The sequence below is a fragment of the Stylophora pistillata genome, chromosome 7 (genome assembly GCF_964205215.1).
Source record: "Stylophora pistillata chromosome 7, jaStyPist1.2, whole genome shotgun sequence".
NCBI classification, from domain to species: domain Eukaryota; kingdom Metazoa; phylum Cnidaria; class Anthozoa; order Scleractinia; family Pocilloporidae; genus Stylophora; species Stylophora pistillata.
In genome coordinates, this window is record NC_142525.1 from 25776913 (window position 1) to 25801921 (window position 25009).

Consider the following 25009-nt stretch of genomic DNA (forward strand, 5'->3'; position numbering starts at 1 on the left):
TAACTACCTGAAATTCCTGTTGAAAGATTCTCTCAGTGTGAAACACGCATCTTTCGCGGAATGCTTTAACGTCAGCGCACATAGTTTGAATATCCATGAGAAAATATACATCCAAATAAATTTATAAAAATTGATATGATTAACCCTCGAAAGTAGTCCTCCACTTTTTCCGTTAGTGCTTACACGGCATTTATTTTAAGTTATGACAATATTATTAATCTTCATGTCAATTTTACACGTTACGATGTCTTCTTTTGTAAAAAATGTCAAACAAAAAGTAGTTTTTTTTTTTTCACTTCTTTATTCCTATTTATTGAAACATATTTGACTCAATTTTTGTATAGACTGTCCTCTTTCTGCCTCAACGGAAATTAATGCTCGGGAGAGCGTTTGAGTTCATCACAATCCTTTTATTGCCTTGCAGCAATGTTGAAATTATGTTTTCCCAGAAAATAATTGAACAACTTTTTCTGTGTATCATTACTCAATTTCAAGTCAATTTGTCGAAGAACACAGTAACGTTCGGTCACTGAAAAACCGGTTCTCTACTCCTAACAGTTTTAGGTTCGGTTTTGAAAGTGAACCTGGGAGAGGCCCAATTCTTTATCATTTGAATACAGCATATTTTTTCAAGTGACACAGAACTCTTTCACGCCATTCAAGTGCTTCTTAGCAAATATGATCTTTTAAAATGCCAGTAGCTCGAAGAATTTAATTACCACATTTCAAACCTAATCTAAAATTTGTGGGTAGGTACGCTTAATTCTTGTCATATCACATCAAATCAAAGTCCTAACGAACAACGAAACTTGAATTGACTCATTTCAGAAAGGATCGTTTCAAGTTCCTCTAACTTTACAACACTAGTTATAGGTGGTTTGCAACCAATCTCTAGAGACGCAGGTAACAATGGTGAAAGGAACAAATACTGGTGGACGAACAAAAGAAGTTAATGAGGTATCTATTGCTTACGCCACCAACATGGCGGCGATGATGTAACGTACAAACCACCTATTTGCCCTTAAATTCTAAAGAACTGGTCTCCCCTCTACCTGCTACACGTTTCCTTGTGAATGATTCACGAGAATTTGGTGTTAGATCAAGAAAACAACTTCCGCCTGATAAGTTTGAGTTTCTCTACCTCTTTGCTAGATAATGTATGATATTAAAGGAAGAAGTTACATGCTGATCACCTCTTAGAGTGAAAGGGTTAAAGTAGGACGAAACTCATTTGCACAAAAAATGTGACGGAGGGTCAAACGCCAGAAGAAATTCCCATTAACTAAGATCAACTGGAAAAACAAACCAATTATATGCCGATTAACAAGAATTTCATCTGTCATGGCTAGAGGCAGGTATAAAGTTTTCACGCTTTAAGCGGGTAACGTGTTAAGATAAGAACTTAAGTGGACGAAGATGTTCTCGGCCGTATAATTGTTTTTCCAGATAATGAATTCTTCTACCTGTTTTGGATCAAAACATCAACTGAAACCAATATTCTTGAAGAGGAAATCTCTATTCTTTTGTTCTCAGCTGGCCATTTTTCAGCTGTAGTAATACTTGGTTTGACGACGAACGAATATAACCTTAGAACCGTACATCATTCGTGAAAAGTTTAGAAAAAAACGTTTCCCCCTTCAAAGGTCGTTCCAAAGGCCGTTCCATCATAAGCGGCTGCCGATGTTAGGCGAAACCCAAACATGAGCCTGCATACCCGCTGGCTAAACAGACAGCGGTGAGATATCTTAGCAGGCGGTCCGGTAATCGGCTCTCATTGAAACTCCTAGTTTGAAGCACAATGTTGTAGAAGATGAACCTAGAAAACTTGAGATTGGGGTAAATGGAGTCGTGATTTCGCAACAATAACAAAAATCTGCACCAAAACATTTTTTAAGTCACGTTAGCCGCTATAGTAGTATACATACAGTTATCAGTTTGATATACTGACATTACGGGAAAGATATGACAACTTACAAAAAACAATTAAACTTTTCTGAGTATATTTTTAAGTTCATTCAACAAAAAAATAAAGCGTTATTGCCAATGCCATCAAATCTGCACTTTCTACGGATAGCCACTTAAGTAAAATGACAGAATAAATAAAAATGTAACCCCTCCAGGATTTGAAAGAATTTTAGCCGTAACAAGCTTTTCTCACGGCAAATATGTCGTCAGGATATTTGAATTCATTTAATCGAGTTCCTTTGGAAAGGAATGACATGGGAAACGTATTCTGTGTAATCGTGAGGACGAATAGTTGTGCATGAAAACCCCCGTTTTGTCAGTGAACGCGAAAACGGCCCGTTAATTTTGAATTATCTCTTGAGTTTCAGATGGCACAGAGGCAGAGAGGAGTAACTTCCGCATATGCTCTCTGTACCCCTTGAACAATGCTCATTATCAGTCTCTGGGCTTTTCTCTGTTGCGTTTAACAAAAACACATAGGAAAGACGGTTTAGCATTTGTCGCTAGTGTAAGACGAAGAAAACTCTGAGTTATTTGTGAAGCTTCAAACCCCCTATATTTCAGTTTTAAATGTCGCGTTCGACTGCTCCACTGATTGAGCTCGAAAAAATAGGCCTTGAACGAGGTCCGTGCCAGGAAAAAAAAATGAAGCTTAAGGCTTCACTTCTTTAGCGACTTATGTGAGGATTGATTGTGATTTATCCTTTAACAAAACGCTGGTTAAAAAATTTTCAGACACAGTACACTGCACAAGATAGTGTTTTTTTTTTTAAACACTAAATTGCGTTGTACATAATTGTCAAAAGAGACATTCTTGTCGACAAAATCAACCCAGCTATCACTTTGTTATTTATACATTGACCTACAATAAGTCATGTCAAAGAGGTTTTTCTTTGCAACACGCAAAACAGAGTTAGTCATTTAAAGCTATCAAAAGAAATCAATCTATTCCACAAGTGGAAATCGGCACACTGCTGGGTTCAGTTTGCTGAGGTGCTGGTTGAAGAGCTCCCCAATGCTAAAAAGAAAATTTTCGTGGTGTCATTTAAGGATACTTCGCAAATAACGCGCGGAATCTTTTCAAAGATGTCAGAAGCAGTTAAATAGAGACTGAAGGATAACGACAAAAAAAAAAAAAAAAAAATTGACCAGATTTTAGACAGGCCACTTTTGACGTAACGATAAAGATCTTTTGGCGGACTTTTGGACAAGACAAACTTTTATACATAATAAAATGCAGGTATCTGAAACACATTGTTTGACTCAATTCCTGTATTTCAAATATTTTGTGGGAAAGATTATATAAAGAAAGCTGTTAAGTGATCTCCTCGATAGAATGATTCGCGCAGTTAACAAGACTGATTCGTGCGGCTTTATCAACAATAGACTCTTCCAGCTTTTGTTGTTTACAATGGACACCAACTCGGAATGGCCACTTTATGCTGCTCAGACGTGCCTCTTAGGTTACATTGTAAAAGCTCGATTTTTTTCGAATTGTGCAAGACAAAGGCTTTCTATTAGAACAGGACTGCAGAAAGACGTCATGTATTGAGTTGTACGTTGTGTATTGATCTGTTTTGAAAGTCCTTAAAAACCGGAAGAGGAACCTTTTTAGAAATATCAGTTTCAGACGGGTAGACACTAACTACAGATTTTACTTATGATGCACGCAAGCGAGCTCAGAACTACCTTCACCGAAAAAAAAAAATATTCCAAATTTGACCAAACGTAACAATCCGCCAAAATATCACGTCAGAGCTACTCTACAGACTTAACCATGGCATGGAAAACATTTTTTTCAATGAACAAGAGAAAGTAATGTTGAAGGTGTGCGCAAACTTGAACTTGGCGTAAATTTAAAGTAACTGATTGACATTCCGTGGACACGATTTTACTACCAAACAATAATCTTTGTTTTCTAACATGTTTTTACTTAAAGCAAGGTCATGGATTTTTCCGCTTAAATTTCGCAGGGTTCAGATGATCTGAAAACATTTAACAGATTGTTTACCACTAATTAACACCGCGCACACCGAGGGACGCAAAATTTCGTCACGCGAACCTAAACAGAAAGAAATCCGCAACAGATCTAGCCGGACAAAGAAAATAAACAAGAGCTTAAAAATTTGAGTAAAAAACTAATGACTTTTTATTGTTCTGGATCAGTATTTCCTTTCAAGTCGAAGAATGCGAAAAATTTTAAGCTGATCTGACAATTTATCATTTGTAAAACAAATCTTTTCTTACTTCGAAAAAAAAAAGAGGAAAGCGAAGTTGAATTCACATGAACTAGTCCATCTTGGTTCTACATCGAAATATAGGCTATACTGTGATTTTGGCAGCATTTTAATCATTCTAATTATCTTCAACTTTAACCATTAATTTTGGTTTCCTTCTCTTCGTTTTTTGTTTTCCTCGTGTTGGTTAATTGTCGCTGTTTCCCGGGGAAAAAAGTGCCTTTCGCTACTCAAAAGCAATCGGCAAAGAAAGACCATAAATGTAAAACACGTATGTATTTAGTACATACCACACAAGAGAATAATGCTTTTCGTGTGCGGTGATTGGCTAGTTCGGAAATGAATAGCAAGTATTATTCACCTTCACTTAGGTGAATAATTGTCGAATATCCCGCGTCGCGTGAAGGGAAACGTGGGTAGCACATACATTTTTTTTTTCCACGCGATGGATCTTGTTGGAAAAAAAAAGGGACTTCGTGTGGGACTTTCTTCTTTTCCAAGAAAATTGATTAGATTTGTTTATCTCGCTTTGGAGGTAATTTTTTCACGTAGCAGATAAGAACCCATAATATTTTGATTGCTTTTTGTCGAAGAAATCAATTAGTTTACCATTGTCACAGGAAAATTTCTCTCTCTTTTTTTTCTTTTTTTCAACCACTGATTCTCGCTGAATGATTTACTCTGAAATAAACTGTCGTAATCGACCATATTCTGATGTTTCTCTTGATAATCACACGGGGTGCCTCTGTTTTCAATAATGACAATCAATACGCGGAGTGTTCCTGTTGGTAAAGAAAACTTAAAAAAAAAAAAAACGAAGAACGCCCAGATTGTTTTAAGCCTACACCTCGTTCGTTTGAATTCAGTTGAGAATCTTAAATAATAATAACCAAAGATGATACCAATAACAGTTGATAATAGCTGTGGAATAGTATCAAGCTTTCGAACGTTCAAAGTGATTGTGTTTGCGTACCAAAGACACTGTCGAAGACACGGGCGCTTATAATTAGAACGCGAGTGACCCTAATCACAAACACACATTTCTTGCTTTGTCATCTTGTCAAACGCACTAGATTACGATATGAAAAGCTCGCATTCATGTATGTCGATAGGCTATCTCACCATCAATCACTATTTTTAGGACAGCTATGATGACACAAGCGTCTGACGAGGTCAAACCTTATAGCAAGGTATTTTATCAAAACGAACACAATGATTGAGCGTAGAAATGTGTTTTCCACATTAAGCAGTTAATTCAAAGCAATTGAGATTTGATCTTCCTTGAGCCTAGAACAACACTGATAATTTAAACATTTCGTCACTTGTGTGATAGTCGGATTTTAATCGCTAAACATGGTTTGCCTTGAATCTGCAGGAAAATCATGTCTTCTTTTCTGATTCTGTGAAGCCAAATATCGTGGACGTTGCGATATTCACCACTGAACCTTAAATCTACTCGCATAATGAGACCTTACTCTTCAAAATGTTCAAACTCTGTTTTCTTAATACCCATCTCGTCATATCATTTCAGTGCATGCTAGGAGAAGATACGAGTAATCAGAAACAAAGATGGTTCTATTAAACATATGTTGACCATATTCTCTGTCTTGTAAACAGGCCCTCAAGAGAAACTTCAAGACAAAGCGGAAGTCACTAAACCCTCTGTAACCCCCTTCTAAACTTTATTAATCATTTCTATCTCATGACATACAAGGTGTCACTGATGATTCGCACAGGTCAGTACGGTAAAATATCAACACTCTCTTACCGTTCTACCCGCTTCGTTATTTTGTATGTTCATCAACGCTCGGCTGGCCGCTGCGGGTTCTTGCCCATCCATTCTTTTCTTCTCCACGGCGTCTGTGAACTTCTTGCTAAATCGCACTCCATACGCAATGTTGTCACTGCACCCACCCCATAGCCAATCTTTATTTTTTAATTTCGTCTTCGGTGTTCGACCGCAACCACAATTCTCCTTCAATCGTCCAATACTACAGGCTTGAGTCACGCTGTAAACTACAGCGGCCGAGGACAACGCGTATACGAACGCTGACTCTTTGGTTCCTGTAAAAATGAAGGCATCAAGGCCCTTTTTGTTAATCACGGTGCGGGTAATTAAATGGGCACGTTATCGCGAAAGTCTGTGTTCTCTATTATTTATTTGTTTACGCAACAGTCATTTACGTCAGCCGAAGAGTAAATATTTGCTTTGAGAGGAAGTTGGTCTTGGATATAAGGCGACCTTTTCAAAAATAAGTTAAGTTGTTTTTCAGATGTAACTGAAATGCTCGACTACGAAATTACTATGCGTACCACGTACTCCGTAGGCAGAAGGATGTCTTTTTTCATTGAAATCTTCGCCTTTTACCACGTGGTAAACCAAAAAGTTTCCTTCGAACCAACCCTCTCCATTTTGTCAACTTCCGAGTGAAAAACCTGACTTCAATTTCAGGTTTCCTGAATTGGTGCGGAAACGCTAGTCAAAACATTACATATCCATTCTGTTTGCGAAATAGCTTTGAGATTAATCGTATTTGAGTTAATGGATTTGTTAGTTGAAAACATCGAAAGGACGCAATCAATTCAAACAAAAAATTGTAGCAGTACTCGATCATCCATTCGAGCTCTGCATAACGCAAATGTCTTTTTAGGGTACGTCAAGGTAATTAAAGAGATGAAATATTCAGAACTGATTTGTCTATAAGCGACAAGGTGGCTCGAGTAATTGAAGGCTCTATTTGACGTGCTTTGAGTGTTCGAGTCAATTTAAATAGTTGAAAAAGGTGCAACACTGATGAGTTTTGAAATCGCTTTGTGCGCTTAAATTATTGAAAACCTGTCTGGTTCTCAAAAATAATAAAACCACTACTTCCGATAACGAGGTTTTAAAGAAAAGCCCAAATCTTTGTTGTACACAAGGCAACCTGTGTTGTTTTCTAAAACGAAATCCATACATATTTCGCGCAGAAACGAGTATTTTACTGGAAAGAAATACCATTTTCTTAAGTCCTCTTTTCCAATGATATTTCTCCACACACAATCCAAAAAGCTCCCCTGGTTTTTATCATCGATTCTCTTTTCATAACTGTGGATACGAGATTTAGCGATAACCGCACTCAAAAGTTGGTCGGGTTTCAATTACTAGCCCCGAGCGATTTTATGTACAGCAACGATCATACAATTTACAAAATAACCTTCGAAGAATTGCATGTTATCTTGGATGTGAACATTTTGTTACCCCAAACCCAGTCTAGCTCCGGCATCTACACGAATGAAGTGATAGGAATGAAGTTTTGGCGTAATGGTATTATTCTGACAAAAAACAACAGTAAGAAATCTCAATTGTTGCTTACCTCTCTTGAGATCGTTGTAAAACGAAGGAGCTTGTGAGATGGTTGTACAATTCCATCGTCTGTTCTGTAACTGCGATTTACACTCTTTCTTTGTCATCTCCGCAGCTTCGGAGATATATCTCATGATAGGCAAGCTTCTTCTACAAATTTTATACTGGCCGCCAATAAAGCCGTGTACTTTGCTGCAATTTGTTTTCTGCCATTCAACATCTGAAGGTATTTTTACTGCCCTATGTAACAACAAAAACAGAGAAGTCACGAATGGAATACGAATCGTATTATTCGAGTATAATCCGCATAGAAAACACAGTACTTCGCACATGCACCTCAATTGAAAAATTAATGGACGAAATCCAGAGGTCAAAGAGGGTTGGAGAAGCAATTCACTTATGCTACTTACAACCAGCGTATTCCATGAAGCTTCCCTACGAGTATGTTTAGAAGTAACAGGACTGCAGCTGTACGAAACAGAATGTACATGTTGTCCTTGTTGTCCCGGGTCAGTCCAGTCCAGTCCACACAAATAACAAACTCGAGACCTGCCAACCAACAGAGACGCGAATCTAAATAAGCCGTAAGCTAATCAATACCAGAAGATTTCATATCAAGTGATAAAAAATTTTTCCCGATGGCTACCCGACTTGGGTTACATCGCCTGGGCACATGCATGACCCATGCCGTGCTGAATGTCAAAATGGAACCAATACTTTTTGGACTAGCACATACGCAGTAATATTCTGCTCGCGGTGAGGTAAAAACCCAAATGGCACAGCTTGAAGAGGAGATCGATTATTTATACAAAAATCAGCTCAAATGTGCGTTGCGCTCCTTGAGAAGCAGTTGTTTAATCCGACCTAGATCGGTTACTCGAGTGTTTTATAACTAAAAGTGCACTCGCAATTAACGACACATCCACTTCTTGATCTGCCCCGCCCTGGCTGGGTGTCAGAGGCTGTTTCTAAACTGCTTTCAACAGTACCGCTTTTGTTAATTCTCTCTGGTTTCCGTCGGGGGAGCCGTGACTTCAGAGACTAGCTTAGCTTACGTCCATAAAAAAATGTGACAACAATGTTCCGCGCACGTAATTTGCCACCTATTCCGAGTGCTTGGATACTCCTTCAGAAACGTACAACCGGCAAGGCTATTAAAATAAATCGCCTTTCGTCTAAGATTTCGTCTCGGCAATATTTATTAAAAAACGCCTTTCCTTTTCTTCCTCGCCATATCCTTTTCCTGAAGGGAAAAGCGGGGACCCGTTGAAACAGCGCTGCATGCCCGTCGTTCGTTGGCAAAGCACTTCACGAATAAACACTGGCAACCTTTCACTCTTGGCCAAAATGACGTATGTTTAAAAGTTTGGATAGGATCGACTCCTCAGATATCACAAAAGAACCGTGAGATTCAATAGATAAAATCAGGATAAGAACTTCGAGATGAATTTCGTTTCTCGTGTGGATATGACATGACGCGTTGAAAGCCTACTGAAATCTTACGAAGCGTGCTGAGAGAAACCCCTTCATGGTAAAAGATGCATAGAGGGTTGCTTGGACGGCCTTAAGAAGCTGTTAATTGGAAACAAATTAAACCACTTATCAAGCGCGAGAATTTTTATCGTACGCTCCTCAGGGTAATCTGAAAATATCTGAGCGTCTTTCGTTGACCACAAATCTGTTTGGGGAACGACTGTCCAAGTAGAGAGGGGTCTCCGACGTAACACGGGTGAAGAGTTGTCAGTGCCATTTGACCAACTGAAAGTAGATTAGTGAAGTCTCAGAGGGACCGCGTTTGAAAGCCCTGAGGTAACATAACCGATTCACAATGAAAGAACTGGCTGATGGAATGTGTTAGATCATGCAGTGAAATCTGGGAGGTCGCTAATTAAATATTTCATTCAGCTTCGAGTTTGTACTGTTATGAATTAGATAAGTTCTCTGTTACTCTTAAGAGCTTTGCTTTGCGTTTGGTATAACAAAGAAGCTATTGTTAGAATGTCATTGAGATAAAAAGCTTAGAATACGCCGAGAATAGTCGCGAAACTCAACGGGGAGTTACCAAATTTACTTGTTCCTAATTAAAAAACAGTTAACAAACTCGAGGTGCGAACATTGGGTTTTCGTGATAATTCGCTAATGCTCTTTCCTTACAGGGAGCTTGCGTGCGTTTGTTCTCGAAAAGTCACGAAATCCTTCATACTTCTCTAAATGTAGTGTATTACCATCATTTCAGCTGTTAAGGATGTTTTCATTTCTTCAAGTCGAGTGTTTTTGAATGGCCCGATTGCGCTGCAGAATTGATGCGTTCATGTCGGTTCTTCCACATCGTTTCGCTTTTCGATTCAATAGAAGAGTGGTTTTTTAAGATAAACCTCTCTCCAACGCATTCTGATGATACGAACCTAATTATTGCAAACATCACAGAACTCTGTCATAATCTGTACCTTAAAATTACAATCATTGTACACGGTATTGAAAACCGATCTAGTTAATCTACACCAAGGACCCCTTTGGAGTTGAAACTACTTTGATGTTTGAATGCAGTTCTAAATATAACATAGTGGTTTTTTTTCTTAAGAGATAATCAATCCATACAAGGAGAATACAGATTAACAAATTGACAGTAAGTCTTGATATTAAAATTCGGTCTGATTGAAGTCTTAAGTTTGCTCTTGACGTACTTTAGATGGATATAAACCACTTAAATTGTTCAAATCACGTTTGTTATCAACTTCCTAGACTTGATCACGATTATCATAAAGTTTAGTTTCTAGAGGAAAAAAAAACTGAGAACCGCCCAGGAAAGATAATGGATTTAAGACGTATGATGTACGTGTAGCGTAGGCCGTAAAAATTGTCAACAATTTACGGAACGCAAAAACGATTGCAAAGGCAGTTTGACCGCACAAAGATAACCAGTGACTAATTGTTGTTAATCATACTATGTAGGACAGAAATGATTTACTTTAATTTCCATTTTTTAAAAAATTACACTTCCAGGAAGTTGGCACTCGATGTGCACTTCTTACGAGACAGCGTTTCGACATTAAAAATTTTGTGGATATTAAGTTTTTCCTTCAAAACTGCGCTATCATTTGCCCCCATCTAGCAAGTAACTGCTTTCTCTGTTAATCATCTGCTGTTTTCTCGTAAAAATAACTTCCCATCCCTTATTTTGGATATTCATTTTGGGAAGTGTTAGGTTGCGGTTGTTAGAAAGCTTACGTTAATCTCCTAATTCTGTCTCGCCTGGACGTGTTGTAACTTTCCTTGTTACGTGAGATTTCGTACTTTGCGCCAGGTGATACACTTTTCTTCACAGCCATACGTTATGAGCGAGCAGAAGTCGGGGAGCATGCCTTTAAATGCTGAAGTTGAACATAGAAATCAATGAAAACATCTTGTGCTAGGAATTCACGTTAAAATATTTTGATACCTTCTCGCAATTTTGCTTTATTTTGCTTTCAAGAGGAGACAAATTGCATCATTTACAGAAACATCTAAGCATGATTGAGACTGTTCTTGTTTTGAAGAGACACAAGATCAAATATGTGGACATGAAAGCATGCTATTCAGACAGAGATCATTCTTCCAGAAAAAAAAATAATCATTACCTGAGGTTATCATGAAACTAGGGATTGCGGTTTGAGACTCTCGTCGCTACCATTATCACAAACGCCTCCTTATTCCGCAAGAATTACAATACCGCACAATTGAAAATATATACAGGCATTAGTTTAAGCAAAGCGGTCAAACTGTGGGGCACTCCTCTAAAGTGCGTCATTCAATTCCCCGTCTCCAGAAGGGAGGAAAGGATTTTCTTGGTGATATTTTTTAAATTTGATGCGCTAGGTACAGTTTGTCACCTTTTAAGGGAAAGATGGAAACTACCGGAGATGTCTAACATAGCTGAGAACGTTCAGAAGATGTTTTGATGGCTGAGTTGTGCACTCGAATTCAGAGCGCCCTGTCGTTAAGCTTAGCGCAGAATAATCCAGTTATTTCCAAATAAATTTGTGTTATAGGTGTAGACATAATCTGTATACGTAGTTGTTCCCAAACACTGTTGACTGACATTCGCAAAATCATCAACATCTGTGAATAAAAATTATCCAATTTTCACATTAATTACTTTTTCAATTTAATCTGAAATCAATAATAATGAAGATATCGTACTCTATAGGGTGTAGGTTCTTAAACAAATCTGGAAAACCATAGTTCCTTAACTTTTGTGATTTATAATTACGATATCTACAGCTTCATCATCAAATCTCCATTGAAGTCGAATGAAGGACTCAAATTTTTTATAGGATCTAATAAAATCGTCATTGGCGGATGTGACGTGTTTAAACAGCAGTAGCATACCATGATGCACGAGTTTAAAAGATCATATGACCTTTATTAACAAATATGATCATAGCAGAAACAAACAAATTGTTCGTAGAGAGAAAGAAAACCAAATGTGAGAAGATCGAGAAAAAGAAATACTCGGCAGCTTTACAGATTTCCGTAGAAACTTTGGTAAACAGAACGACTCTGCAAACAAAAGGCTTAGCAAAAAAGGATTAACTTTGCGGTTTTCTTAAAGATAAACTCCCTAGGAAGAACTTGCTGTGAAGTTTTATGTGGGTTATTTCTTTCCTCGAGACGCTTTCCGATTCCAAACAATCCTAAACTCCTTAGTACATCCGATTCAATAGCAGGAAATGTGTCTTTAGTCGAGAATAGTGTCGAAAACATGGGAACACAAACTCAAAATACCGAAACAAAGAATAAAATTCAAAAGGTTTTAAATCCGTTTTTTTTTTTTTGTTTGGGAGGGGGAAGGAGATAATTTTTATGGGAGAGCCTCTTGGTTCGTTTGGAAGATAATATCAGTAAAATAACGTTTGTACAAGATGTTAAATATAAGAGTGGTATGGTCTTCCAGGTAAGGAAATCTGTTGGATATTTCAAGGCAAACTTCTCACAGACGTGTAAAGTACTAGAAAATCCTTGTCAAAGTAATAACGTGGTGGTCGTGAAGGGGAGAGAGTTGGTGATAAAAGTACAAGCTATATTTAGTCGTTTCAGAAACATTTGATCTAAATTTGTAAAGAAATCATACGTTAATCTCCCAGTTGGTCTTATTTGTGCCCAATTCAGTTCATCTTTGAGATTCTTCGATTATTCCAAAAGAAACAAACACCTGCCCTTTTAAAGAATTTCTTTGTGGTCGTGTGACAGCTAAGATTTATTACACTCAAGAAAAGGCTAGGCTGTCATTGACATAATCCTAATCACAGGAGGCCTTATGACTGAGTGCTATAGCGCCGGCGAACAAAGTGAAAAGCTCGCTTTGGTCTCCCCTCAAAAGCAGTACTGACGAAGACTTATCAGGGTGTGGTCTAACGGACGGTCAAACGGCACACATTGTGGAACTCGTGAACAGTTCATCAGCAATGTCTTTTCTTTGGGCTCTTTTGGAGGAGTACCCATATTACAATGGTAATCAGTTTAGAAAAATTGACATTTTGACTACTTAGAGAAAATTTTCCTATCGAACAGTAACCCGAAGTAGATTTCTGACCAAATTCTTCGATGAAGTGAGTTAAGACTACCTTGAAATGGGCCTAAACCTGACTTACCTTCTCCTTGCTTATATTCTCCTTTGATTCATATCAAAAGAAAAAGCAACAAATGGCGAGTGGCTCAACGAGTTTGAGCATTAACAGTGTCATAAAAACTCGCTTTTACTGGCAATGTACTGTTAATGAAAGCAATTTCATTTGAATGTTATAAACATAGCTGGTGTAAATCGAGGAAATTCAACGACTTTTTATCGTTCAACACGACATTTATGCTCTTAAACCTGTACACAGAAGTGTGCTCTCCTGAGCCTTAATTTGTAAAGACAGGAAGCTTTAAAAGCAATAAATAACGCTAAAGAACCTCGCACGCTTCGCGGTTGAAACAATTAATTTGTTTAAACTTACGCAATTTGGATGAAACCCGCTCCCCTTGCCTTTGACAAACTATTCTCAAGATGTTAATGTATATCGTTAGTCTAAATACTTACTTTTCTGAGCTTGATTCCAAGAGCTAAGACAGACGGGTAAAACGCGCAGCTTCCAATCAACACATCAAGAAGTGGTATATTATGTAAGTCAAACCCAACATTATCGCTTCACACAGGGAAATGTCCTGCCGTTCAGATCGCTGTTACAGCTTCTCTCTCGTAGAGATTTTTCCTTTGTTATTTAAATAAAAAAGGAGTGTTTTAGGCGCCCACAACCTCTTCCAGCTGCGCTAGGTTGATCCACGAAAGCGAAAGACAATGAGTAATACGACTTTCTTTGGCAATGATATGATCACCTATAGTACAAATATGTTCTTCCCATAGGAAAATTCTAAATTGTCGCTTTTGGGTGCAAGCAGCATAGGTTACTGAACTTAACTCGAAAGGCCCGCTTTCTTAGGAAAGAAGAATAGGGTCTCCGTAATTTAAAAGCCTTCCTTACTCGGTTCATTAACTAGAACGAGTCCTTTCATCTCATTGATTGAAACTTGTGTTTCATCTACTTCACTTTTCGTAAGTCTATTTTGGAGCAGTTTACCGCATGTAGCGTTATCGCAGCAACTTAAATTAGAGTGATGTAAACTTTAATCAAAATTGGACGCGAGTTTTCTGAAAATACCGCAGTCGACATCTGTACAAATGTTGTTTGTGTGTAATGCTAATTTTTCCCTTGTTTGCGGCTTGCTTCCCCTGATGTGAATAAGCTGATGATTGATAAAAAATACCGCCTTTCATCTGCGAATTTCACTTCCACATTGAATTGTTGTGGTTTTGGATCATAATATTGTGGTTTTCTTTCTACGTAAGCTTCGTAACTGTGGTCCGATGGCAAACTCCATTTTCATCGAATAACATTTCGGTAGAACGAAACTAGAGGGCGTTGTGAATTGCTATCATCATCACGCGGTTAGCACCCAACGTTTGACTCCAGGTAGTTAAACTTTGAATGCCTAAATTTAAAATCTAAATTTCTGTAACCGATTAATTGACATTTCACGTATTGACCACTGTATGCCTAGCGCACTTACAGACAGCGGTGAGCTTTTTATATCATTTTGGATAGGAGAGTTTTTCGAGAGCAGGCATGTTCGATCACGTGACGCGTTTAGACCAATTGTGCACGAGCAAAAGTATTTGATTGATGTTAATGTTGCATTAGAAATCGTAAATCAAACCGTAAATCGTAAATCAATTTTCATTCTTCTTTGCTTCTGCGTCGAGTCGCTCAAAGCGCATTGCGCAGCAATTCAGGTGTAACTTTCTTGGAAATTAGAATTTGTATTAAATGCACTCTAAACAGGATTTCTGTTAGTCGGGTTTTGAGCAAACCAAGATTTAATAATTCAATATACTCTTTAACTCTGTTTACTTCTGCGTCGAGTTGTTCGGAGTGCAATTTATACTAATTCTTGTTTAACCTCTCAGGCAACCCCAGGTTTTTGTAAGTGCTTCAACCAGGATTTATGTGAAACCTTTACACAGTAACATCAGTATGCATATCGTAATGCAGTAAATGGCTTGAACCCGGGGGTAACATGTGAAGGTGTAGTCTGATCTTCCGGGTGAGTGTAGTTCTGAGAAGGACTGTTGTCGGTGGTAGTGACTGACGTTTCGACAACCTGTGCGGAAGTCATCATCAGAGTCAAGTGAATGATTGTTGTCAGTAGAATGTTCTTATTCCAGTTCGTGTGAAATGATCGGTTGGTTTTGCCGTGATGTTATTGGCCGACAACCGACAACAGTCCTTCTCAGGACTACACTCACCCGGACGATCAGACTACACCTTCACAGTATGCATATCGTCCATTCTGTTTTCCTGTGCTTTTGACAATCATAAGCACTTGGTTGGGAGATCATTTCCTGTTTTCTCCTGTCCTTTATGTTCGATTTAGTAGTGATAATGTATTGAGAAGTTACATGCCAGTAACTCTTGAGGTTAAAGGGTTAATCGGGTTTTAAACAAATCACAATTAATCATTGGATATTTTACTCCTTCTAGATTGTTGCAATATGCTCTACTTAGAGACGAATCTATCCCAGAAAAGAAGTCTTTCCGGGTTCGCTTTGTTTAAAAACCGATTAACAAAAATCCTGGTTGATGTTAAGGAAGTGAAACACGGATTAGTGTAAACTGCGCTTCGACCAACTCGGCGTAGAGCTAAGTACGGTTGTGCTAAAAAAAACATTGAGCATAATGCTTTTAGCGTCACCCCGAAAAACATGGTATTATACCGAAAACTATGACCCAAACTGTTTATTGTGCTTACTTAATGATTAAAAATAATAGCTTTCAAGAGCCCCTCAACCTCTCCACAGGTTGAGGGGAGGGAGGCATTCTCATTCTCAAGGCTTACAGAAGTTCAGAACACAACGCTTTACCTAACGTGCAAGAAAGGAAACTCAGGCTTGCTGTTCAACAGTACTCAAGCTATACATGATTTATCTCTTTTTGAACTGTAGCATCAATGAATTTTTAAGAAGTTCACTCCTTGTGCTGGCAATATGCTGGATCTTCTGAAAGTTGCATTATGCCCAAAATTATGCCAGCATCATTTGTCTGGCCATAGAGGTAAACACACTGAGAATTTTTTTTTTTTTTTCTGGACTCATAACGAATTCGAAGCCTCGTACTTTTCACAAAGGTGACTGTAACATTGAATGGTATAAATGCGCCCTTTAGATTCATTGTTGTTGTTGCTATTCTCTATGTCTGTTCTGATTAGTTGAAACGTCCATATTCATTAGCAAAGACGACTGCTGACATTAGAACATGTGCAAAGCTATTTGAGGATCACGTGATTTCCTTTGTACAATCTAAAGTGGTGTACAGCTTTGCAAAATTTTTTAAGGAGGTCATACAAATTTTATCATGACATTGAGACACAACCAAAACCCTCCAAGCTTCCCAGGTGATAAATAAAGACCGCTTACTTATTACTGACCCTCTCTAGATCTAATAAGGAGGACGTAATACTGAAAACCCTTTTAAGGTCACTCTAGCAATGAGGTGATGATAGTTTTGTAAAGCTATTAAATACAATTCCCTGCGTGTAGTTACGCATAAATATTACCTCTTAAGCTTTATTTACCAAAGGTTATTTTTCCTCTTTAACTACCTATGTTCTTTTCGGTTTGTTTGTTTTTTTGTTTGTTTTTTGTTAACAATTTCAGTGTTTCTCTCCTGATGCAAAGTATTATGTCAATTCAGTTTCATCCACAAAAAACGAATTTTGTGCGTGGCGAATACAACTTAAATGGTCTTTTCAAAGTTTCACCTTCAGTGTGTTGAATTCTTCATCATTATTTTTAGCACGTTGTTTCGTGTGCATGAGTTTCAAAAACGGAAATCCTGTTTGAAATAAACACGTAGAACGGGTAAATAAAGGAAATCAATTCGGGCAACTGCAAAACTATGCATTCTGTCAGATGTTTGAGATGTTCCCACTACATAGGATGGGTGCTGGTGTTGGGAAGAACTGGGACGAAAGAAAAATACTTTTGTCTCTAATTTGTCCTAATTTCTTTCACTAGTTGTTCAGTTTAGGGCTAGTTTTAAGCTATGAGTTTAGGTATTTTTGTATCACGCCCCTAAAAATTCTTCCATACATTACTAATGGACTTTGTTCGAATTTCCAGAAGTATTTCAAAACATCTACTCGGACAATGGAGAAAGCTTGTTATGCATTTCAACTGATCGCCTAGATTGATTACCGTAATGGAAGCTCTTAATTGAACATTACTATGCTGTTGGTATGGCACGGAAAATGAAGAGAACATAGCCGATTTTCACAAGTGATCAGGCAATTTCCTTTCTTTTGAACTGAAAATGCTGTGCATTGAAAATTTTAAATTTTTTAGTGGCTGCCGCGCTATTCACATGCAATTCAGTTGCAAAGGAACAATTAAAAAGCTATCAATAGGATGTCATGTTCATTTAGGGCTTATGAAAATAAAAGCTATCCCAAATACCTCAATAGAAATGTGAAGATTTGATCTGAGAAAATTTCCCACCCAGTTAACGCACTAGACTTTTGCAGCCCTCAAAAGACATCAACCACGAAATTTTACCGCTAGAAGACAAGATGTGTGAAACGCAAAATGTAACCACTCGTTGGTGTTAAACCGTTTCGTTGCAGTAGCTCTGCGATTTAATCTTAACATATTTCCGGTCAACAACATTTTCTATTCTTTCGGTATTTTAGGCAGCCTGAGGGCGTCATAAGACTCACTAAAACTAATCCGTGATATGTTCCACGTCTTAAAATCAAAAACGAAAGCCTCATAGCCTAGTTAGATGTTGACATTAAAATTTCGTATGAATACCGTTACTTTTAAGCTCGATGGAAGATGGAATGGTGTTGCGCATCGCAAAATTTTGCAGTTTTCATAAATGACTTCTTGCGTGTAAAATTGAAAATTTATTCGAGCGGAAGATTTAATCTTAACAAATATATAACATAGTGACAAAACAAAACCGCAAAGGTGTGATGGTCAGTTATACTTGATTAGTTAAACAAACTACGCCGGAGAGACATACAAGTAATTCTCCCTACTCACAAATTGATCCACTTCTAAATTTACAAAGTCAATGTCGGAACTTCAGCGCAAAACTGACGAAGAGGAGAACAAAGTTTGAAAAGATTTTTGCTCTGCGAAAATCATTCTCTTTATAGCTCATAGCCTATTTATAAAGTATCGGATATTTTCGTTCCTTAATTCAAAGAGCAATCATTATAGCCTCGAGGCACTGATTGAGATCATGAAAGATTTCGGATCTTAATGAGAGAGCTATTTTGCACGCGTTCTCAAAATAAATCAATTATGTTCGTCTTCATGAAATGTAAGTGATTCAGCTTGTTAAAACAAAGGCCCCATGTATGGTTATTACCAACAACCCATTGCTAAACTAATGACATATAAGGATAGGATAATTATTAAATCTTGAGGAATGATCACGACTTAGACGACCGAAAACAGGCTCGCATGACTCCAGCCTTAAAATAATTCGTGACCACAACTAGCTCACAAAGAAAAACAAAGAGTTGGAAAGTCGCGCAAAGTTTCCTGCTCCTTTCCCCTCGACTTTTGGAGCATAGTTTTCGTAAAAACGTCTGCTGTTTCCAACTTCTGTTCCGAGTTCAAAGAAATACGCTAACTATGTAGAAGTTTTCCTTTTACCTCTGAATACGTCGACGATTTCGTGCACGCTGCTGCGCTTTGCTACGATGGAATGCACAGCTACCCTTCTGCGTTCTCTAACGTTACCTTTAATGGTAGACTTGTGGTTTGTCTTTAGTCTTGTACTCGTCTAAAACGTCCTTACTGGCAAACAGATACTGTCATTATTGTTTCACTCACACAAACAATTCCCCGTCGGTAGATATATTGCGAGTTGGGCAAAGCACACCACGACACCAGAGAGCAAGTGGACGCTACTGAAGCAAAATCGTGCAGCGCAAATGAAGCGTAGTAAACTATTCTCAAAACTAATGTTCATGCGCCAGCCTCTGTTAATCGGATTTCTTTTACAATAACAAAAGACGATTAATAGGCCGGCAAACCCTAAGCAAAGATGCATAGAGAAAAATATAGTCAGGCAAGCTACCATTATTATATTGATGTACCGCTTCTTCGCCGTCTTGGCCCAGATGACTGTAAATGATTCAAAGTTTAAGTTGCAAGATTTGTAAGTTCGGGATCAATAGTGTGCTAAGTTGTCAAGGCACTTTATTTTGCAAGTTTTCTTCGTGTTTAACATGCCAAGGCGCCCGCAAAGACTCTACTGAAATGCCAGTGGCCAAATTTGCGACGACGAGCAAGTGCATGCAGTTTAGAGAAATGCGCTACAATGTATTTTCTTTTCAAACATTTCTAAAGTCACGCGAGAATACCTTTAACTGGACAGGTAAAACTAAAAATATTATTATGGTTAGATAGAAAAACACAAAAGAGACAGTACTAGACCAGTCGAGAACAAGGACCGGGCCAGAGATGGGGAAGATTAAAACAGATTCTTTGGTCAGACTTGCCTGGATGTACAGGTCGAGACGATTCTTACTTAAAATCCCCAGTTGCAATTAGAGTATTAAACGAAGCAGGCTCCTATTTCGTTGTGACGATGTGCTCCTGGATGACATCCCTCTACGACCTTCCCTTCCTAATTTCAGTTTTTGATTTCTATGCCAGAATAAATTCGCGAATAACATGGCGTTTAAGGATGACTCAATTACGATTTTTTTTGTTTCTTCACTGTAGTGGTAGCGGTTAAATAGCGATCGTTTCAAGTTCATTTTATAACAGGCCGGCAGAAATTCATATCAGATAGCACACTCTAGACAAGCTATGGTTCATTTTCAGATTCTATGTTCTTAGACAAGGTATACAGTTTCTTTATGATAATAAAGATTAATTTCCAATTTCTAAAGCGTTTTGGCGACGACGTGTCGGTAAACAAGCTGTCTGTTTTAACCAAGAACTTGGCAGCCAGTATTACGTTCACCTCCCATGACCCTTAGTCTTTTGGTCCAAGTAACCATGGTAACAGAACATCGTACCTTGAAACTAGTGTAAGCTACAAACCTTACGTGGTTATGTTCAAACAGTCAATGGGAAATGAAATGTGGAAGGAGTATGCGCAGAAAAGATAATGATTAAAAGTTTGAGAGGTTTGTAAGTCACTCGTCTCCGTCTCGTGATTTATAAACTTTTCTCGTGTTATCCCAACATCCTGCATGGGTTATTGCACCGTTAAACCAATAGAAAGTGCGGTCTGTTGCTTAAATTTTTTTCACTCTTTTCATTTTCACGAACATTTCATGCTTTTCGAACAATACACAGGTAGGCGCGAGCAACACACAAACACACGCGAGTGTGTCCTCCACGCTGGCTACGCTGTAGGGAACAGTCGGGAATACTGAATGATGAGAGCGTCGTATCCAAAAATAAACAAACGAACAACTGAATAGCATCTCCGCTTAGGACTTTATCTGTCTCATGCATAACCATGTTATCTCGTTAAGTACCGTTATCAGTAAAAGAGCTACCAGCAAATTAATTAAACGCGGATTTTTCAGAAAAATGGGTAATAAGGGGCGTGTTCCTTGTCCCAAACAAAACATTTTAACATCTAGTGCTTGATCATTTTCTGACAAGAGAGGATAAGTTTGTGGCCTCTCTTGTTTGTAATAAAAGAGAACATTTTAATGAAATTTTTCTGGAGGCTCTCACTATTCCCTGCTTAATCAAAATTCAAGGTTAAAAAGTATATAGGATTAGCCGGTTTTTTTTTTCCCGGTGGGATTGTTAAAAAAAAAAAGGAAGCGCGAAAGTCTACACGTCTGACGACCTTCGCCTGGCTGAGCTCAGTGCTCCCACCGAAAAGGACCTGATTATTGCATAGCTTAAAAGCAACGGAACGCAAAGTTTTGTTAAAAAATACTGCTCAAATGCTGATGCAAGAATACAGCTTTGAAACAATCTTGTGAGTAACTGTGAGGCGACTTCCATGCTGTAATTTTCTGATACGTCGCCATGCTCAGCAAGCCGCTTCGTTTTCATTTTTTATTCTCCTGTATATCATTGAAAACAAAAAACTTACATAAGGTTTTTCAGTGCATCAGGTTCTTCACTAGTGCCTCTCAAAGCTACCGCGAGGGAGAATAGCAATCGATAGTCTGTTCACACACTTTTAATTGTAATTATAACGTCACTGTTGTGCGTGGGATGTGTACATAACTCTGACAGCGGGAATGTTGAATTGGTCGACATGCTGGAAGGGCCTTCAAGCGCATTGACAAATGGAATGATGCAGAGAGGCACGTTCACAGAACGAACGATTGAAGAAGAGCTCTTGTCTTCATCAAAGCCTGGAGTTTAGGCGTATAAAATAGTGTAAAATAAAAGTTTGAGGGCTTGTGTGGCCAGTGCTTTTCGTTCATAGAGGGCTGTGATATCGTTGCAGCTAAACAAGACAAACTGTTGTGCGCCGGTCTAATATCTAAATTCTGCCTGGATTAAAATTACAATTAGTGTATCGCGCTAACAAATCAAGACATTAGCCAGAAGTAATTACAGGGCGACCACGATTTATTAAGTAATGTCGTGGGAACATCATCAAAATTCTAACCCGAAGACACTGCACACGAACTCTGCCTTTCATCTCTCGGTCACTTTTTCGGTGTTTTCGTATCTGTGAAACTGCTTGAGTAGGTGGGTAAGTTCTGACACCATAGAACACGGAAAAAAAACTGCTGGGAACTGACTACCAACACTGGAAAGGAGGGAAAATCTCTTTGTACAAGCAGAATTTGAACACAAAATGTAGCCATGGCCGCATTCATTCGAGCTATTTAAACGGTGTCAACTATTCGTGTGGCAACGACTTTGTGAGAAATGAAAAAGACTTGCGGTGCATTAAAAATGTTTTTGTTCTGCGGTCTTTGGAATTCCCATTTAATTTTTGAGTCGTCTTTTTCGGTTTTGAAGAAAACTCAATTCGAAGAGGATATTTTTTGAGCAGCTTGCATCTCGTGCGCGCGACGTGAAAACCAGCTCAGGTATTGTATTGGTTGTTCACGGAAGGAAGAACATACTCATGATGATAAATGATTGCTTGTGTACAGTACAGAGGAAAACCTTGACGATAGATACAGAACAGTGCTACAAACACAGACCACCGTAGCAGTAGCAATGGTGTCAAATAAAACCTCGTTAAGCGCCCTCGAACTCATCACTTGACGCCATTTCTAACTCATAAAGATTTCCATGAATACAACACAAAAAATGGAAAGTCTGATAAAGGGGCAGTGATGTGAACAAACCCAAATTTTAAAACTGCAGCTGGAACCGCAACGGCCATTTTCTGTGTGCCCTTTGTCCCTAAAATTAGCCATTAGTTCGGGAAAAAGCTTCCATGTTAAGCGCATTTCATTTCAAAGGAAGCAGTGTTTACTAATTTGAACGCAAAACTTCCTCTGAAATTGTTTTCGTTTATCTCTTTTCCGCCAGCTTATTAATCTTTAATCGCGTTTTATCCAGAATTACAATACAGGCATAGAGTAAAAGATGCAATTGGGAGATAAAACGTGCAGCCGGCTAAGCGCCTTTATTGCCTTGGCCATCTGCAAATTAATGTACCATGAACAAAACATTATTTCACACATACGTGCGCGTTAGAAACGTAATATCTTACCTTTAATTTGAACTACGAGCAACCTCCAAGTCCACGACCAAGCAGGCCTTGTGATCGGTGTAGATCTCCTGTCACAAGTGAAAAAATCAACGGAAATTAATTTTTGCGTCACGTGAAGTAAGCGTTTTCAACAACAGCTCGAAAGTGCGAAGAGTTTTCGTTTGTTCTTCCTCACCAGGCCGAGGCAAACGTTTCTCTCCGACAAACAATGCATCTTTGGCTTTCAAATTAAACCTCTCTAGATAGCTGATTAATCGTCATGCTATCGGAAACTTTCGGGAGACTACCCTACCTAATAAGCGGCGAAAAAATTGGTCAGGAAGTGCTAATAATCCAACAGGAAAAAAAGCAGTTTGTCTGGAGAGCTGTTGAACTGTCGCGCGGCTATTCCTGTGGACGACCGTAGTTTGAAGCGCTGGCGCAATCGTCTTGGTCTTCACGTTGTCCCTGTGTTTTCAAAGCCTGCTGTGAGGAATTTGCTGTATGATTCGTGAGTTAAGCAGACTTTCAAATTAGGTACCCAACCTTACCTAGCAAAACAATCAGCCTGACAGCGGGAAGTCGGTTGAAAATGAAAACAATGACTCAGGCCTTTGACGAGAAGTACACCTCTTAAATTTAATCACGCATAATTTCACATCAAAAGCAAAATGCCCTTTCCCCAAATGAATCTTTCTTCTAGGTTTGATGCAGTTTATTTTAAGGAAACAAGGCTTATCATATGAAAGTTTTTGTGTTAATAAAGTCGGTCGACCTATTGAGGTCGGATGCAATATGATCTAGCGAGAAGAAAAAAAAAAAACTTTCCACACCAAAAGTTTTCAAAATTTGGATGAGTGTTTCGGTGCTTCGCGGGAAACCACATTGGCTCATTGTTCCAACAGTTTTAAAATGATTCATTCATTGAAAAATACTAATTATTTTATAGAACATTGTCCACTTAAAAACATAAATAGATTTTGTGATAAGTAGGTTGATATAAATAAACAATCGATAAATAGTAGCCCAAGTGACCCTGCTTACTCAGCATTTCACCCATTGTGCACTCCCGTGATCTCAATTGAAATTCTCCACACAGTTTGCTATACATTTCGTGTAATTTCAGCTGCGACAGTTTGGGATCAGATAAAGCAATCTTCCCATTGATGGTTTCCTTTTTCTCATCTCCTATCTTAGTGAAAAGGTGTGCTTTATTTTGAAGAGAAATTACTTCGTGATCACCTCCAAGGCTTTTGTGAGACGCGGTAAACGCGTTAATTGATATTAAACGATTTAAGGTTTTGCCAACGCCTGATAATATGCTTTGAATTAACAGGTAAAGCTTAACCTTAAAACAAATATGCCACATTTAAGACTGCCGGCTGATGATGCTAATGCCATAGTTAGCATAATTGAGGAAGTTGCTGTTTCCGCTATCGGTTGATGAGAGATATAAAAATCAGCATGAAGTTTGGAAGAAAACAATTATGGGAAAATTCTTGCAGATTGAAGCCGGAAAGATCAGTATTTCACTTCACAGCAATCTCGGCTCCCGCAGAAACCTGTGTTCCGAGATTTTAACACAGATTTCAAGTGATAAAGTTATCGAGTTGTAGGGCTCCTTCCGGCAAACATACGCTCTCTCGACAATAAGCGAAATGCAGTTACTCCATTTCTCAAAAGACGATGGCCAATCGTTTCTTATTAGCTTTCCTGGTTGGTGGTCGCTGTCATAATGAAGTGTCGGGCGACAAACCCTGTTTGCAACTATTTTTGTGCAATTCTTCCCAGCCTGCGGGATAGAAGTTTGCGCTTTATTTTTAAAACGGAGGCACCCGCGAGGATAGCGCAAGGGATGAGCCAGTCGCAAGGGGAGGAGTATTCGTGTTTAATAAGAAGTGATCCTGGGAAAGATCCACTACCAAAGAGGTGGACTGGTGACTAGAACATGTCTGCGCCGGCAGCATAGTTAATCGAGGGGACAGGGAAGAGTGACAAGCTCCAGTCATAAAAAAAGTTTGAGATTTTTTATAACGCCCGGATAAAATGAGAGTTCCAATGTTAGGTCTCGAAAAAAAAAAAAAAAAGTCTTTTTTTCCCACGAGAGAAAATTGCAATTTACAGAAATAATCAGCTTGCTCGTTTATCCTCTGCCTCGGAATAAAAAAGAAAAAACACTATGCTGATATCTTGTGATGGAGCAGAGACAGTACTGAAAACTGACGAAGCCAATA

General features: G+C 38.5%; 1 protein-coding gene across 6 annotated transcripts in view; it reads right to left on the bottom strand.

Annotated features, from left to right (window-relative positions):
• LOC111335822 (protein Wnt-5a) overlaps window positions 1-25009 on the bottom strand; it is a 29573-nt gene that overhangs the window by 2826 nt on the left and 1738 nt on the right. The window contains exons 1-5 of one of the 6 annotated variants that reach the window (XM_088728332.1): window positions 23089-23371; window positions 22797-22864; window positions 7956-8094; window positions 7556-7785; window positions 5971-6266 (exon numbers count right to left, since the gene is read on the bottom strand). In XM_088728332.1, coding sequence (XP_088584458.1) covers window positions 5971-6266; window positions 7556-7785; window positions 7956-8035 — 606 coding nt within the window. In that variant the 5' untranslated portion in view covers window positions 8036-8094; window positions 22797-22864; window positions 23089-23371. Of the gene's footprint in view, window positions 1-5970; window positions 6267-7555; window positions 7786-7955; window positions 8095-8281; window positions 9400-13606; window positions 13749-18784; window positions 18804-18871; window positions 19048-22796; window positions 22865-23088; window positions 23372-25009 lie in introns of those variants that run through there. The other 5 variants (XM_022941824.2, XM_088728335.1, XM_088728336.1 and 2 more) reach the window with 5 other exon arrangements.